Below are 14,922 nucleotides of genomic sequence, written 5' to 3' on the forward strand. Positions count from 1 at the left end.
AAGCGGCTTAGTCATGCTGGCCACATGACCCGGAAGCTGTACGCCGGCTCCCTCGGCCAATAAAGCGAGATGAGTGCCGCAACCCCAGAGTCGTCCGTGACTGGACCTAATGGTCAGGGGTCCCTTTACCTTTATGCCTCTTGCTCACACCATTTTGAACCAGGAAATCATTCTCCCCTCTTCTCAAAACCTATTTGCTCATATGCTCCAAAGCATAAGAATATAAGAAGACCCCACTGGATCAATCCAATGGACCACCCAGTCCAACATCCTGTTCTCACAGTGGCTGAGCAGATTTCTGTGGGAAACCAGCAAGCAGGATTTGCGCACAAGAGCCCTCTCCCCCAGGCGTGTAGCACTGAGGGGGGGGGGCTGCCAGGACAATCATCCCAGGAGGCCACTCATGCCATCCTCCCTGAGCCAGCCCTGCGCCACTTTGAGAGGCTGGGGAGGGCAGTGTAAGAAGGAGGCAACAGCCTTGCGCCCTTTGATCCCAACCCCTTGAGCTAGATGGACTAATAGTATAAGGCAGCTTACTATGTTCTTGGGGAGGGCTGTAGCACAGCATCTGCTTTGCATGCAGAAGGTCTCAGGTTCGATCCCCACCATCTGCAGATAAGGTTGGAAATGCACCCTGTCTGAAACCCTGGAGACCATTACTAGCCAGTGTAGTCACTACTGACCTTGATGGACCAATGGTGAAAGGCAACTTCTGCGATGCTTATTTAAAAATCAGCCCCCCTTCATTTTAGAATCATGAGGACTAGAAACTTACAGTATTTTTAGGTCCAAGCCCATAGCTCAGAGGTAGAGCATGAATAAGATCGCTAGTTCAACCCCCAATGGCAGCATCTCCAGGCAGGCCTGGGAGAGACACCCTGACTGAAACCCTTGGAGAGCCGCTGCCGGTCAGTGTAGACAATACTAGATGCACGTAAGGTTCTGACTCAGTAGAAAGCAGCTTCTTACGATCCCACGGCAAAACAAGGCATCACGTGACATGTAAATATAGAAAACTGCAGGTCCCGGCCGAGTTTGTTTCCTTCCCCCTTTTGGCCACGCCTCTCCCTTTGGCCACGCCCAGATAGGCCTGGCTCTCTTTCCTACCCCTCCATCTGCCTCCGGACAGACAGGCGGCTTCTGATAGGCCCACGTTTCGAGCCGGCGGCCAATCCGTGGAGGCCACAGCGGCGCCGCGAGGAGGGCGAGGCTATATAAGGAGGGGGCCGCGGATGAGGAAGTGAAGCGTAGCTGTTGGAGTGGTGGAAGCGAGAATTAGAAGCGGAGACTCGATGGCGGAAGCCCCGGTAGGGCCCGGCCGGATTCCGGGAGGCGAGGCCGAAGGGGAGGAGGTCTCGCTCGTGGTCAAGAGCCCCGCGCAGCGGCACCCCGACCTTCGCCTGACCGCCCAGCGCTCGTGGAGCGTCCGTCGCCTCAAGGCTGAGCTCCGCCGCCGCCACCCGGATGCCCCGGTGAGTCTGCGAAGACTCGCTCTCCTCCTCGTCCTCCTCCTCATACGGCACTTCTCCACCTCTCCCTTCCTTCCTTCCTTCCTTCCTTCCTTCCTTCCTTCCTTCCTTCCTAATTAATTAATTATCTGTTACGGGCTACACTGCTCCTGGGCGGGGAGGCTCTGTTTGAGAAAACACTCTCCTATGGAGCCTCCAAATTCAGACGCAGCCTAAATCGGAAGCTGCCAGGGTGGGACAGGCTGGGGTTTTTCTGCCTTTGTGCTCGGCTATTGCTGGCGACTTGGGGGTTGAAATTGGGAGATGTGAACTTTTAAAGGGGCGAGAGTAATGTCTGAGGGATGTTGATAGTGATGACTGGGCGGGGGCCAGAGGCTGAAGGCATGGACGGACGTAAAAAATACCATTAAGCCAGCCTTCCAGATTTTGGGGCTACAACTCCTAACGCCCCCCCCCCCCGGGAGCGCTGGCTGTGGCTGTTGGGAGCTGTAGTCCAACAATATCTAGAGGGCTGCATGTTTGTTTATTTGCATTTATGCCCCAGCATCTTCTCCAAAGATCTCAAGGTGGTACATATGATTCTTCCTCTCCTCATTTAATCCACATAACAACCCTGTGAGGTAGGTTGAGTGAGTGACTGGCTCCCAAGGTCACACACGGTAAGAGCTTCATGGCCAAGTGGCGATTTGAACCCTGATCTTCCAGGCCCCACTCTATTCACTACACTGTATGAAGCAGAGCAGGAGATTGATTTTTAATCTCTTCCCACAACCCTCCTTTTTGAAAATTTAGGACTCTGAAACCAAATATGGCCTTGAATGACAGCCTTCCTGGATCACATCTGTCGCCCTTCTAGCCCAGCTTTCCGCCACCTACAGTGGCCAACAAGTTGTTTCATGGAAGGCATGAAGGCAGAAGTTTTTTCCTGCAGTTGCTCTCCTGAGACTGGTATTCAGTGGCATACTGCCTCTGCACCTGGAGGTTCTATGTTGCTGTGGAGTGGCTGGTGATAAACCTGGTTGTTGTCTAAGATCTTCCCTCTGTCATGGAATATTAGTTGCTGGGGAGACTTATGGAGTTGCGCTTTTATTCCACTTAAATGATTTCCCATAGGCATCTAGCTGGTTACTGTCAGAAGAGAGTGGACTTGAAGGGCCTTCAATCTGATGTAGCAGCACTCTTAACACTATGAAAAGATTAAGCTTGCTCTTGTATTACTCATTTTTATTCATTTCATGAAATTTATACAACACTTGATTGCGGGAGAACGCTTCAAAGTGGTTTGCATGGTACCTGCCACCATATTCACCATAGTTCCTTTCTTTCAACTCTTCCCCCAGTCACTGATTTTTGAAGCCTTTATCTCTCTTACGTGCAAAGGCCTTTTTCTGTTTTCTGTTTGCTTTTTTATGTATCCATTATGTACCTTGGCTTTTCTCCAGTGATCTGAGTACATGGTGATATCTGCTCTTTCAACCTGCAGGTAGGTTAGGTTGTGTGGTGGAGAATGGCTCAAGGTGCCTCTATGACCTTCATGGCCAAGGAGAGGTTTGTCTCCGTGGTCCAGTGTTCGTTCGCTGCATTGGCTGTTCTTCCCCCAGTTCTACCTCTCACCTTATTTCTTTTTCCTCATCCACTTTCCCCCTCCTTTCATAGTTGTTCTTTCTGCTTAGGCTGGTATCTCCGGTTTCTGCAGCCTTCTTCCTGTTCATGTTCTCTCCAGGCATCTTGGCCTGTACTTACTCTCTAAACAGGCCTTTATATAGCAGCAGTTGGAATCTTAACATTTCTCACCAAGGACTAGGAAGCTGCCAGTAGTGTTTTAACAGACTTTGGAGCATAAAATGCCTGCAAGTGCAATGTGGTGATTTTGATTAAAGTCATCATTGTGATCATATTGGCCTTTGTCCCCCCTTGCTGTTTATCCGCTTAGTACTGGGGTGATGTATTGCTTTTGCCAAGTGTGATTTTTTTCCATCACCCATGCCCAGAGCAAAAGGCTCCCTCCACATCAGCAAGCAGTGTTACATAACCACACAGTCTGGGCACTTCTTGGCAGCTGGTCATTCTGTTCTGGGAGCTTAAGCTTCTTTGAACAGGGTTTTTTTTCACTCTTTTGCCAAACAGATGATGCAATAGGGCTTAGGTCTTACTCACTTGTCGCTCTTGATTTATTACATTTGGATGTCAAATGCTGAAATTGCTGAATTCATGGCCAAGGCAAATGACTTCATCATTTTGTGGCTTACAATAAATGATCAGAGATCCTCTGTCTGAAGAAGCTTAAAGCAGCAAAAATCCCCTTATGAACATATGGGGTTATTTTTGTTCCATTCTATTTTTCAAATTAAGAAGCAGCAGTACTTTGTCACTTTCTTTGCAATGCAAATAACCCAGCTGGTAGACCAGTTTGCTATTTTGGCAAGGATGATTTGAAAAACTAAAAAAGGGTCATTAGTGCTGCTTTTCTCTAGTACAGCTAGTAGCAAATGCTGTGTTTGAATTCAAAACAGATTGGGACAGCCACGTAAACGTTATGAAACTAACTCTTCCCTTTTGGTCTGATACTGACACTACTTCACAATGATTTAGTTTGTTAGCAACAAGAAAAGATGGATCCAGCTAGTAAGTCTAGTTTATTTTATTCTTCATTCAGTTTACAAGAATGACATGACCAGCGTTTGATCCTCCCATTGTGCTAGGCACATTTTGCGACAAGAATTTCATTAGCACGAGCAGTTTCTGAGCTCTGGGTGCAGTACTGCGCCTAAGATTTCAGATTAAAACTGCAGAGTGGAAGGAAAGGAGGACTTTTTTCTGTCTCCCCACTTCCAGCCACTCTCTGAAGACTGGAGAAGAGACCCTCTTAAGAACGTTAGGGGGGCAGGCAGGGGAAGCATGGCTTTGTTTTTTGCAGTCTTCAGATGAGGACTAGACCATGTGAAAAATGAACATAAGACTTTAGCTGCAGTTCATTCATTTTCAGCTTTGTATTGTTATATTAAAAAAGTATGCCTAGACTTTCCGTTGTTGTGCCCATAACCTAGGTTTAAGGTGCCATTTAGCTCCTAGCTCTCATATCTCAGTTTCTAACACTGAACATGAGTGATACATTTTGGCACAGCAGTTAAAATATGGTATGTTAAAATAAAAATTTAAATACGCTAATTCCCAGATTAGGTACTGGGACATGCTAGTGTACATCAAAATTAAATTAAATGCTCCTGTGCATTGAGTACCCACCCCCAGAAGATGCCACCCACTCTATCTTATAGATAAGTAAAACTTACCTTGTTATTTTCTAACAATGAAAACGGATTTGTCTTCACATCCATTCCCTCTGCTAGCATGGCTGCAGGGGTGGGGGTTCCTACTGTGGAATTCATACTCAACCCTCCAGCAAGTAAATTTGTCTCTCATAACACTTCAGTCAGGCCATTTTGAAATTTCCAGTAATGCTGCAGTGTCAAATTACTTCACAAGAACTTCAATTTCAAAGAAGTGTGGCACAGTTAATTTCACTTAAGAGCAAAATAGGGAGTTACCGGTAATTCTGAGATTGAAATAGTCCTACAGAAACCCCATTTGCAATTAGAGAAAAGAGTTATAATAAGGTTCCTAACTAGAGATAGTGATTGATACTGGCTTCTGTCAACTTGGCCAAGGTTTCTCATAGTTAACTGGAGGTAGAGCTTTGGTCAAAGTGCACATTCTTGTCTGATTTTGCAAGTGGCTGACCATTTCACTTGTCCAAAACACAAAATGCTTGTCCATTGCACTTGTCCAAAACACAAAACACTTGTCCAAAACACAAAATGCACAAAGCTAGGGCTAAAAGAAATGAATTAAAGGCTTGCTGATGGTGGGCGCCTTGTCTATCAACATCAGTATCTTGGCTTATATTAGAGGGTTGCACTTTGTGCCCCATAATAATAATAATAATAATAATAATAATAATAATTTTTTATTTATACCCCGCCCTCCCCAGCCAGAGCGGCTTACAAGCAATAATAAAAACAAGATGAATGATTACAACTTAAAAACAAAAATAAAATACAACATTAAAATAATGGAACATTAAAATATTAAAATGTAGCCTCATCGCAGGAGGAGAAGGAAAAGAAAAAAGAAAGGGAGGGAGGGAATCAAATTGGCTCCAAGCCAAAGGCCAGGCAGAACAACTCTGTCTTACAGGCCCTGCGGAAAGAAATCAGATCCTGCAGGGCCCTGGTCTCATGAGGCAGAGCGTTCCACCAGGCCGGAGCCAGAGTTGAAAAGGCCCTGGCTCTGGTTGAAGCCAATCTAACTTCCTTAGGGCCTGGGACCACTAGGGTGTTGCTATTTATGTACCTTGAGGCTCTCCGTGGGGCATACCAGGAGAGGCGGTCCCGTAGGTATGAGGGTCCTAGGCCGTGAAGGGCTTTAAAGGTCAAAAGCAGCACCTTAAATCTGACCCTGTACTCCACCGGGAGCCAGTGCAGCTTGAAAAGCACTGGGTGAATATGCTCCCATAGCAGAGACCCCGTGAGGAGCCTCGCTGCAGCATTCTGTACCTGCTGGAGTTTCTGGGACAGCTTCAAGGGCAGCCCCGCGTAGAGCGAATTACAGTAGTCAAGCCTGGAGATGACCGTTGTATGGATCACTGTGGCCAGGTTGGGGCGGGAAAGGTAAGGGACCAACTGCTTGATGCAGCGAAGGTGGAAAAATGTCGCCTTGGCTGTTGCTGTAACTTGCGCCTCCATGGAAAGGGAGGCGTCAAGGATTACACCCAAACTCTTAACGGAAGGCAATGGCACTAATTGGGCCCCCGCAAGAGAAGGGAGTTGGTCCCTCATCCCCATGCCATCCCGACCTAGCCATAAAGTAAGTCCAGTCTTATTTTTCACTCTCACTCAGTCACCAGGTTGATGAAACAGGTGTGGACTTCTTAGATGTGGGTACGTCTGAAACTACATCTTCCTTTTTGGGAATATGTATCCCAAAAAGGTCTTCTCTGACCTGACAGCATGCATCTGTTCTGCCTCCTAGAAGTCCAGCAAGCAAATCCAAAGTAGTTTCCAAGCATTACTATAATTGAGGATCTCAGAAATGCTGAAATGCATAACTTGTTCATGCAGTAGCTTTGTATTACAAATAAGTTTGCTACAAGGAGGATGGAATGTAAATACTCCAAATCAGACAATTGTGGGTTTTTTTGTTTTTGTGTTGTTTGCAAAGGTACTTTGTTAAGATGGAAGTTGCATAAATAAATATTGCACATGTTAAGTTCTGCATGGCTGTTCTGCATACTTCAACAGAATGGGTCCTGACCATTGTGTTCTCTTCCTCTTAAAGCCTGAAGACGTTCAGAGACTGATTTATTCTGGGAAGCTGTTACAGGACCATCTTTACCTGCGAGATGTGCTTGCCAAGGTACTTGGATGCTGCATGCTACTAGCATTGCTTTTGTTAACTCTAGTGGATCAGCAAGTAAATGCAATAAACTGAACTCTTGTTTGAAACTTATTTTGGTTTATATTTCAGCAGGATATGGTGCATGCTCTCCACCTGGTGTGCAACTCAAAACTGCAAGAAACAGACGTGAAGGTATTTATAAACTGATAAGGTGTTCAGATTCCTACCTTATATTTATCCACAATTTAGTTATAGTTCCCCTTGGAGCTGTTACTACAGCCTTGTAAGAGCATGAATATTGCATTACTCTGTAAACCATAGCAGGTCCACCACTTGCATCTGTTAGAGTCCTGGGAAGCTCACTATTAGGCCACAAGAGAGGTAACCACTCCCAGAGGTTTGGTGCCTTTGGTGCAGCTTTGTTTTTAGCTGTCATGCTATTGACACACCCAATCCTCAAAGACTTTGGAGCTTCAGTTTGAAAACCATCTAAATTAGTAGCCATCTCTGAAACTTGTGGCCTTCAGAAATAAGCTGTAATGGTTCTCTCCCTTACCTGGCGGAAAGGAGAGAACCAGTGGGATATGGGTTAGCTCTGGATATAAACTCTATAGGAAGGACAGAGAAGGGTGATGCTTTCAACTTGCTGGTTTCACTTTTATCCGTGTGATGGTTATATTTGTCACAATGTTGAAATAAAGCTGTTGCTGGGGTGTGAACAGAAGCTCTGTGTGTATGTGTGGTATATTGCACCCCTCAGTTGATTCTACTTGCATAGTTGTTACCATGCTTGCTATGGACATTTGCATCTGCACACCTGAAACTTACTTCTTTGTGTTTGGGAAATAGGCCCTCAGGGAACATGACTGATGAGGGGATTTCATTTGGATGCCAGGGGGACTTCTCCCCGGCTGTATTCTGCTATTCTGTCGTCAGTCTGGTAGAACTGTCCCAGAAACCAGCACACTTACGATACAAAACAGGAGCAACTTATGCGTAGCACTTAGTAACTTTAGGTAGCAGAGTGCCCTCATAAGGTGCTTTGGTGGGACCAGTAGAGATTCAAGCAGAACTTTTCCAGAAAAAGAGTTGTTATTGAAAAACTGAGGTAAATTACTAAAGTCTTGTCACAGAAGGTGGTGTGGGGAGGGAGAAATGAGGTGAAGGCAAGCCAAGAGTGGTTGTGTGGTGGTGTTTGGGGGAAGAAGGAACAGGGTTGAAACCATGGGGGGAACAAGTTATACCTCTCCTTCCTCGCAATTTGTCTGAAAATCCTCTCAAAAGGGAGGGAGAAGCTCCCATGCAGACACATTCTTAAGTTTCAGCTGATCAATGTTTTCCTCAGGTTGTTGAAGCCAAGCATCAGCCAGCAGCCTTTAGCCAAGCCCCGCCTTTGCTTCCTTCAGTTCATGCTTTGAGTCAGACGGACATCCTCGGCAACCAGCCCCTTGCAGCAGAGAATGCTGGCTATAGGTAAGTGTGGTGTGAGTGGCTCGGTTCTGCCTGTTGGGTACCTACCTGTTGCCTGCTTGTTCAGACAACTTGCTGTTGAATCTGTGTACCCTTGAGATGGCATCTATGTACTCTCTTGGCAGCAGCTGGTGCCACTGGCCTACTACTGGAATGGGTGCTTAGCAGTGCACCCTAACTCCACATGTGAGGTACCACTTTGGGGAAAGCAAAGAACAACTGTGCAAATGAGAGAAATGCCTGTCTCTCCTTCAAGCCTTTGGCTTTGGTTTTGACCTTCTCCAGCACCCAGCGCAAATACAGTGGTACCTCGGGTTAAGAACTTAACTCGTTCTGGAGGTCCGCTCTTAACCTGGAACTGTTCTTCACCTGAAGCACCACTTTAGCCAATGGGGCCTCCCGCTGCTGCGCAATTTCTGTTCTCATCCTGAAGCAAAGTTCTTAACCCGAGGTTCTATTTCTGGGTTAGTGGAGTCTATAACCTGAAGTGTATGTAACCCAAGATACCACTGTAAATAAATGCCTGCCTTCTCCTTGCAAGCCTGCTTGGCATGTGAGAGGCCTTGGGGAGGAGAGAGAGAGAGTTGGTGGTGAGCATAACTAGCAGCTGGCTACCAAGCCAAACCAAAGACTCCTGAGCCCCAGAAGTTGGGCTACAGCTCATGCATCCCTGATCATTGGTCATTCTTCTTGAGGGTGATGCGAGTTGTGGTTCAGCAACATGAGGCCCAGTACGTCAGCATGTTTTCCCCAATGGAACTTTGACTGCAGCACAGTTTAATTCTTCCTTCTGATTCGTTGGTGATGCATTTTATTTAAAATGTTACAATCTAAAAGGCCTGACACACAAGGATCGGGGAAGAAGGGAGGGCGAGGAAGGACACCCAGGGACGAGTTCCTTGTTGTAAGGACTATGTAACCAACAGCTGGAATGGAAAGAGCTTAGAGAGAGGAGCCACAAATAGTTAGTCTTTTACCAGAGCAGAGATTCAGAAACCCTGCCGGTCCATTCTCTTTTCCACTTCAATAGCCTGAAGATTAAATGCTGATAAAAAATCCTTGGCCTGGAGGGTACAGCATTACAAAATCCTTGCCATATAATTTTCATTGAGGGCAAGGGAGAAAAAATAGTATGCCTGTCCTGATTAAGCATATTTTCTTCTCCTCTGCATCAGATCTGCACCGGCGCAGCACTGCTTTCAAGGCTATTCATCCTATACAACATACCGCATGCTGCAGTTCTGGTTCCATCAGTTTTATGCAAGACAATACTACATGCAATAGTAAGTTGCTGTCTTCGTTGTGATCTATTTCTACAAGGAGCTAAATCCCAAGCATTTTGACAAATTTGTATACTGGTGTAATGTGGCTGAAAAGCTAGGGCTCTCGCCTGTATGTATTCAGTGTTAGCTTATATCAAACCCCTGGCACAAATAAGCTACGGTGGTCCTTGGTGATTCACTGAATCAAATACACCCTTGAAGTGCTCCTGTTGTTGGCTTGCTATTTTGAGGCTGCCAATTTGTTTCATGCACACCAAAGTTGAGCAAGCTCTCACCAGCTTTCTAACTGAGCTCATGACTTATCTTGCATCTAGCATGGCTGCCAGTGCTGTTTCTGGTGACGTATCCTCTACACGAAGTACGCAGGAGATCCCAGTTGCAGCCCCGGTTGCGGCCCCAGCTCCTCTTTCTGGTCCTTTTCCTGCTGAAAACCAGGCCGGAAATCAAAATGTTCCCCCTCAGGTAAACCCAGGGGTGAACCAGAACCTTCGCATGAATGCCCAGGGAGGGGCTTTGATGGAAGAAGAAGAAGAAGGCGGCAATCGGGATTGGCTGGACTGGCTCTACTCAGCAACCCTCTTCTACGTCTTCATCAACATTGTGTATTTCTACTCCAGTATGAGCAGGCTTCTCATGGTGATGGTGGGCACCCTGCTGATGTACCTGTAAGTTTCTGCGGCCTCATCTCTCTCACTTTTTACCACTAATCTTGGTGCACATTATTTTAAAATAAGTGTCTGCTGGGGGAGATTAGTGGCCAAGTGTGGACATGATGTCAAACTGTGATCAAGGCTTCGGGGTTGCACAGTTGCTCAGCCTGGCCATGAGAAGATAGCGAGAACGTACCACCTAAGAACACAGGAAGCTACCTTATATATGAGCCAGACCCTGTCAGTCTAGCTCAGTATTGTCTTACCTTGGCTGGCAGTCATTTGCCAGTATTTCAGGCAGGGCTGAAAGCCTGCCCTACCAGGAGATGCCATTGGGGACCTACATGCAAAGCAACAGCCTCCAACCTATGGTTGGTTGACAAAATATCATTAACATCCAAAGTGGAGGGCAGGGCAGCTTAGTTTTAACCACAACTTGTTAACATGTTGGGATCATAAACCACAATTTAATTTGCTCCATTAAGCTTATTTCTTGGTAGGCTTTGGTACAGAAAACCATGGTTTACAACAAGAAGTGAAAATTTCCTATTATGGCTGGCAGGGAGCATATGTGAGCAGGCCTCTGTATATAAAGCTAAACTGTGGTTTTCTGTTTTATCTGAGCTGGCCCACAAACTCCCCTGGACATATTTCTGCAGCTCCCTTTAAATAGTTGTAAGGAGGCTAGTACTTCAAACATCTACTAAAATACCACTTGTGAGGGTTTAAAAGGAAACATGCACCACAGGTAAAAAATATCTTGTTTTGCAACCTGTCGTTCATTTTCACTGTTGCACATACAAGAACTGTAGGCTAAACACTGACGTCTGAATTTGTCCTAGTAAACTGTCCTCTCCTTTGTATGCATTTCTCACCTGTGGGACTGTAGCACAGAGAGCTCTTTACTGAATGCAGTTTTAATACATTAGCAACAGTAAAAGCTCCTCAGCTTTTGCAGTTTGTTGGTAAACTTGGGTAGACAGCCATTCAGTTTATGTTGGCAGCCCTTTAAAGGGACACTGATTTGAACAAAATAACTGTCTTTGGTCTTTTTTTATTTAGCAAAATTTATAAGCTGCTTGATTGTTTAAAAAAAGGAAAACCTCTTCAGCAGTTTACAAAAATATAAAAAACTAATAAAATTACTGATAAAACAATTAAAACCTATTAAACATTTTCAAAAGATGATTGCAATCAGCTGCTAAAAAGAAATGAAACGTAACTTCCACATGTCTGGATAGGCCTGATATCAATAGGCAGGGAGTTCCAAAGTGTACTTGTAAGAAAATGGTATTTTAGTGTGGCTACAAGTATTATAATAATAATAATATAATAATTTATTATTTATACCCCATCCATCTGGCTGGGTTTCCCCAGCCACTCTGGGTGGCTCCCATCCGAACATTAAAAACACCTGTGCCAGTTATGCAGATGGAAGCAGTTGAGTGGGCATATATGGGATAAGGTGATTCAGCAAATAACATTTCCCACCTTGAAAGTCACATTACGGATGTCATGCAGTGCACAGAACTCTGAGCTGTCTTCTATGAAATAACTGGAAAGGCTTGTACAGCAGGGGCTAAGTCAGTTGCTCTCCTCCTGTCCTTGAATATTGAATGGAGACTCCCACGCCAGATGGGTTATCCTGACAGAGGGTTTTTTCAGACTTCCTTTTGGCATTCTGTCTTATACCTCACTGGTTTTGTCTTCTCAGGCACCAGGTTGGATGGTTTCCTTTCAGGAGGAGGCCAGCTCAGCCTGCTGAGAACAATATTCCTCTCCAAGCAGCTGTTAACCAAGACCAAAACAATAATTTACAGGTAAGTTCCTAACAGGATATAATTTCATTCATAAGCACAATTTTGAATGGTCTGATGAACTTTCCAGCCCAAACCTAAGCAGCTCAGAATGAATGCCACTCGTTCAGAGGGACTTGCTTCCTGGATAATTAAGCTTGTTTAGGGTTTCAGCATTGCCTCAGTACTGTTTCTAAAAGACCTCTGTATATTCTGTCCACATATCTTAAGTGGCTTGGCGCTTATGTACTATAAATTGTTCTGTGTGACAAAATAATTTAGGATGCAAAGTGTGCATTCGGTATTGGCTTCCACTTAGCACAGTTGACGTGCTAAAATTATGTTGTAGAACTTGAGATGAATCAAGATGTTGAATCATTTGTCGAGCATTTTCCTGATTTGGTGGTGCTGGTTCTACTGTACCACATAATGCGCTCCATGCTTTGTATGTGAGACCCAGTGCTGGGCAGCACCAAATGTTTTGGTCCTTCTGGGGTGGGGCATTCCTTTTTTCAGGCAGCTAAACCATCTCCAGCTCCTGGCTCTTCCTGTTAACTGAAGGCTTTGGAGACCTGATGATGGAAAATGTCCATCTCCCAGGCCCTAGATGTCACTGCTAACGTTAAATGTGTTGTAATGTGTTGAATTAATGCAGCAACTGTGTGCTATCTCAGAAATGGTTTTTGTATCCTGCATGTTGTTAATACATGCTTGGAGAGCAGGTTGCTCCCAGCTTCTAATGAGGTCCTTGCATGAAGTGCTCTCCCTTCACAGAGTCTGCCTAGCCAAATATATCTAGTTCATGTGACTTATGGCAAAGTAAACCTACAACTGGTAATATTTGCCAGTGTCGAATCTAAAGCTACCCAGGAAGAAAGCTGTAGCACTGCAGGAGAAGGTCGGTTGATGATCCTGTCAGGGAATTATTACATCTTTCTCTTTCCTTGGTTTAGCAGGAGGAAAATGCGGGGGGTCAGGGTGAAATGGAGGCACCTGACACCACACCAGAGAGTCAACCAGCACCGTCTTCGTTCATGAGCACTGCCTGGCTTTTCTTCAAGACTTTCTTTGCATCCCTCCTGCCTGAGGGACCCCCAGCTGTGGCCAATTAGCTGGCTGCTTAGCCACACAAATAGCCAGTAAACTGCAGCTGTCTGTTTGCTGTGAGACCTTTGGCTGAGCGAGGACTGGACTGGACACCAGTTTGAATGCTGGAAGTGGACTGGTACCAATGGACGAAAAGGAATTACTCTGCTTTCAGAAGCGAAAGACAGAGATTGCAGCAGCCATAAGACCAAAGTACAGAGTGCCAGTGAATTGTATGGGAAACATTGAGTGAAGGCCTACAGCAGTGTGCAATTCTGTACTGAATGCAAGTAAGGCTGTTGATGGACCAAGAGTGAGAGAAGCACATTGCTTCTGCTGGTGTAACTTGATTCCTGTTGGAATGTATTTCATGCTTTAATTACACTGAGTGTAGTATCTTGCGCAACCAGTGAATTGCTAGATGTGTATTATAAGAGTTTTACAGGGAAGATTTATGCCAAAAATAATTAAAAGCTGTGCTTGCGCTCAATAAATGTAGGGAGCTGTTTGCATAAATAGCTTCCTACTGAAGATTCAGTTGAGCTTTTTATACTAAACAGTATAGCAAGAGCAACCAACCCACATGTACAGGTTCATGTCAAGAACTATCACCCAGTTTTATCGGTTGGAGTGATCATGTAGATCCAAGCATTCTTTCCCTTGATAAAATCTTCCAGGCTGCTTTCTGTTAGGACTTCTGATAAGCATCTAATCAAAAATATTGTCAGCTGTTTTTGCCACCACCTTACAAACTCAAGATATCTGCAAACTAGAGTCTTTTGCAAGCAAGGCTTAGAAAGACGATGGCCCATCTGTCTGTTCCTGAATTTCAGCGGCGGAATATTTCTCTGCATTCTGTTTTTTGTGCATTGTATTAAATGGGTTTTTTTAAAAAAAGTCTTCCAGAAGAAGTTCTCTAAAACATGCATTATGTTACTAGCTTAATTTCTAGTGGTTTGTATTTTAAAATAAGCATGCAACTATGCAAGTATAAAGAAGACCTGGGAAAGGAAATAGGTATTGAAAATGTCATATTCACATTTTAAAGCTTGTGCTTTTAAAGGGTAAATTGCTTAAGAGCAATATATTTTGTGCCTTTGGGATCTGGAGATGCTTTTCCTTTGCTCCTTATACTTTAGGAGGCATTCCTGATACCTCCATTTCTGTTAATCTTTGGCTTGCATCTCCTAGAACTTAATGAATTTGCATTGAGAATCTTTTCAGCTCAGGGATAATTTTTCTTAGATTATCTTAACACACAGGGCCATTATCCTGCGTATACATTGTGAATATCAAATGATGCTGAATTTATATTTTCACTATTGCAGATTGTAAGCCTTCAGTTCATATCAACTTCATCTGTACAGCTGACCACCTTCTCTTGTATAATATCTGTTGAACAAAGTTTAACACGCAATGACTTAATTTTATTAAACTTAGATATTGCTGTCTAGCCGTTCATTTGTCGGTCACTGCACAGGTAAAACTGCACAGGTATAATAATAATAATAATAATAATAATAATAATAATTTATTATTTGTACCCCGCCCATCTGGCTGGGTTTCCCCAGCCACTCTGGGCGGCTTCCAACAGAGATGAAAAATACACTAAAATGTCACATATTTAAAAACTTCCCTGAACAGGGCTGCCTTCAGATGTTTTCTGAATGTTAGGTAGTTGTCCATCGCCTTGACATCCGATGGGAGGGCATTCCACAGGGCGGGTGCCACCACCGAGAAGGCCCTCTGCCTGGTTCCCTGCAACTTGGCCTCT

General features: G+C 44.8%; 1 protein-coding gene across 2 annotated transcripts; it reads left to right on the forward strand.

The window, feature by feature from the left end:
• Positions 1 to 1,231: 1,231 nt before the first annotated feature.
• Positions 1,232 to 14,601, forward strand: HERPUD1 (homocysteine inducible ER protein with ubiquitin like domain 1). 2 transcript variants are annotated; one of them, XM_079987843.1, is made up of 8 exons: positions 1,232 to 1,472; positions 6,804 to 6,881; positions 6,993 to 7,055; positions 8,209 to 8,336; positions 9,509 to 9,616; positions 9,931 to 10,281; positions 11,981 to 12,086; positions 13,019 to 14,601. In XM_079987843.1, the coding sequence occupies exons 1-8, from the start codon at positions 1,293 to 1,295 to the stop codon at positions 13,172 to 13,174; spliced, it is 1,170 nt and encodes a 389-aa protein (XP_079843969.1). In that variant the 5' UTR covers positions 1,232 to 1,292; the 3' UTR covers positions 13,175 to 14,601. The 2 variants fall into 2 exon arrangements, with proteins under 2 accessions (XP_079843969.1, XP_079843968.1); XM_079987842.1 differs by having other exon boundaries at positions 1,233 to 1,472; positions 13,016 to 14,601.
• The last annotated feature ends 321 nt before the right edge of the window (positions 14,602 to 14,922 follow it).

Source organism: Podarcis cretensis (genome assembly GCF_951804945.1).
Source record: "Podarcis cretensis genome assembly, chromosome: 8".
NCBI classification, from domain to species: Eukaryota; Metazoa; Chordata; class Lepidosauria; order Squamata; family Lacertidae; genus Podarcis; species Podarcis cretensis.

Excerpts from the sequence above, each read along its gene's own strand:
- HERPUD1 (XM_079987842.1), top strand. The coding sequence starts at position 1,293 with ATGGCGGAAGCCCCGGTAGGGCCCGGCCGGATTCCGGGAGGCGAGGCC. Across the intron at positions 6,882-6,992 it reads TGCGAGATGTGCTTGCCAAG|CAGGATATGGTGCATGCTCT; the intron begins GTACTTGGATGC and ends TTTATATTTCAG. Across the intron at positions 7,056-8,208 it reads TGCAAGAAACAGACGTGAAG|GTTGTTGAAGCCAAGCATCA; the intron begins GTATTTATAAAC and ends TGTTTTCCTCAG.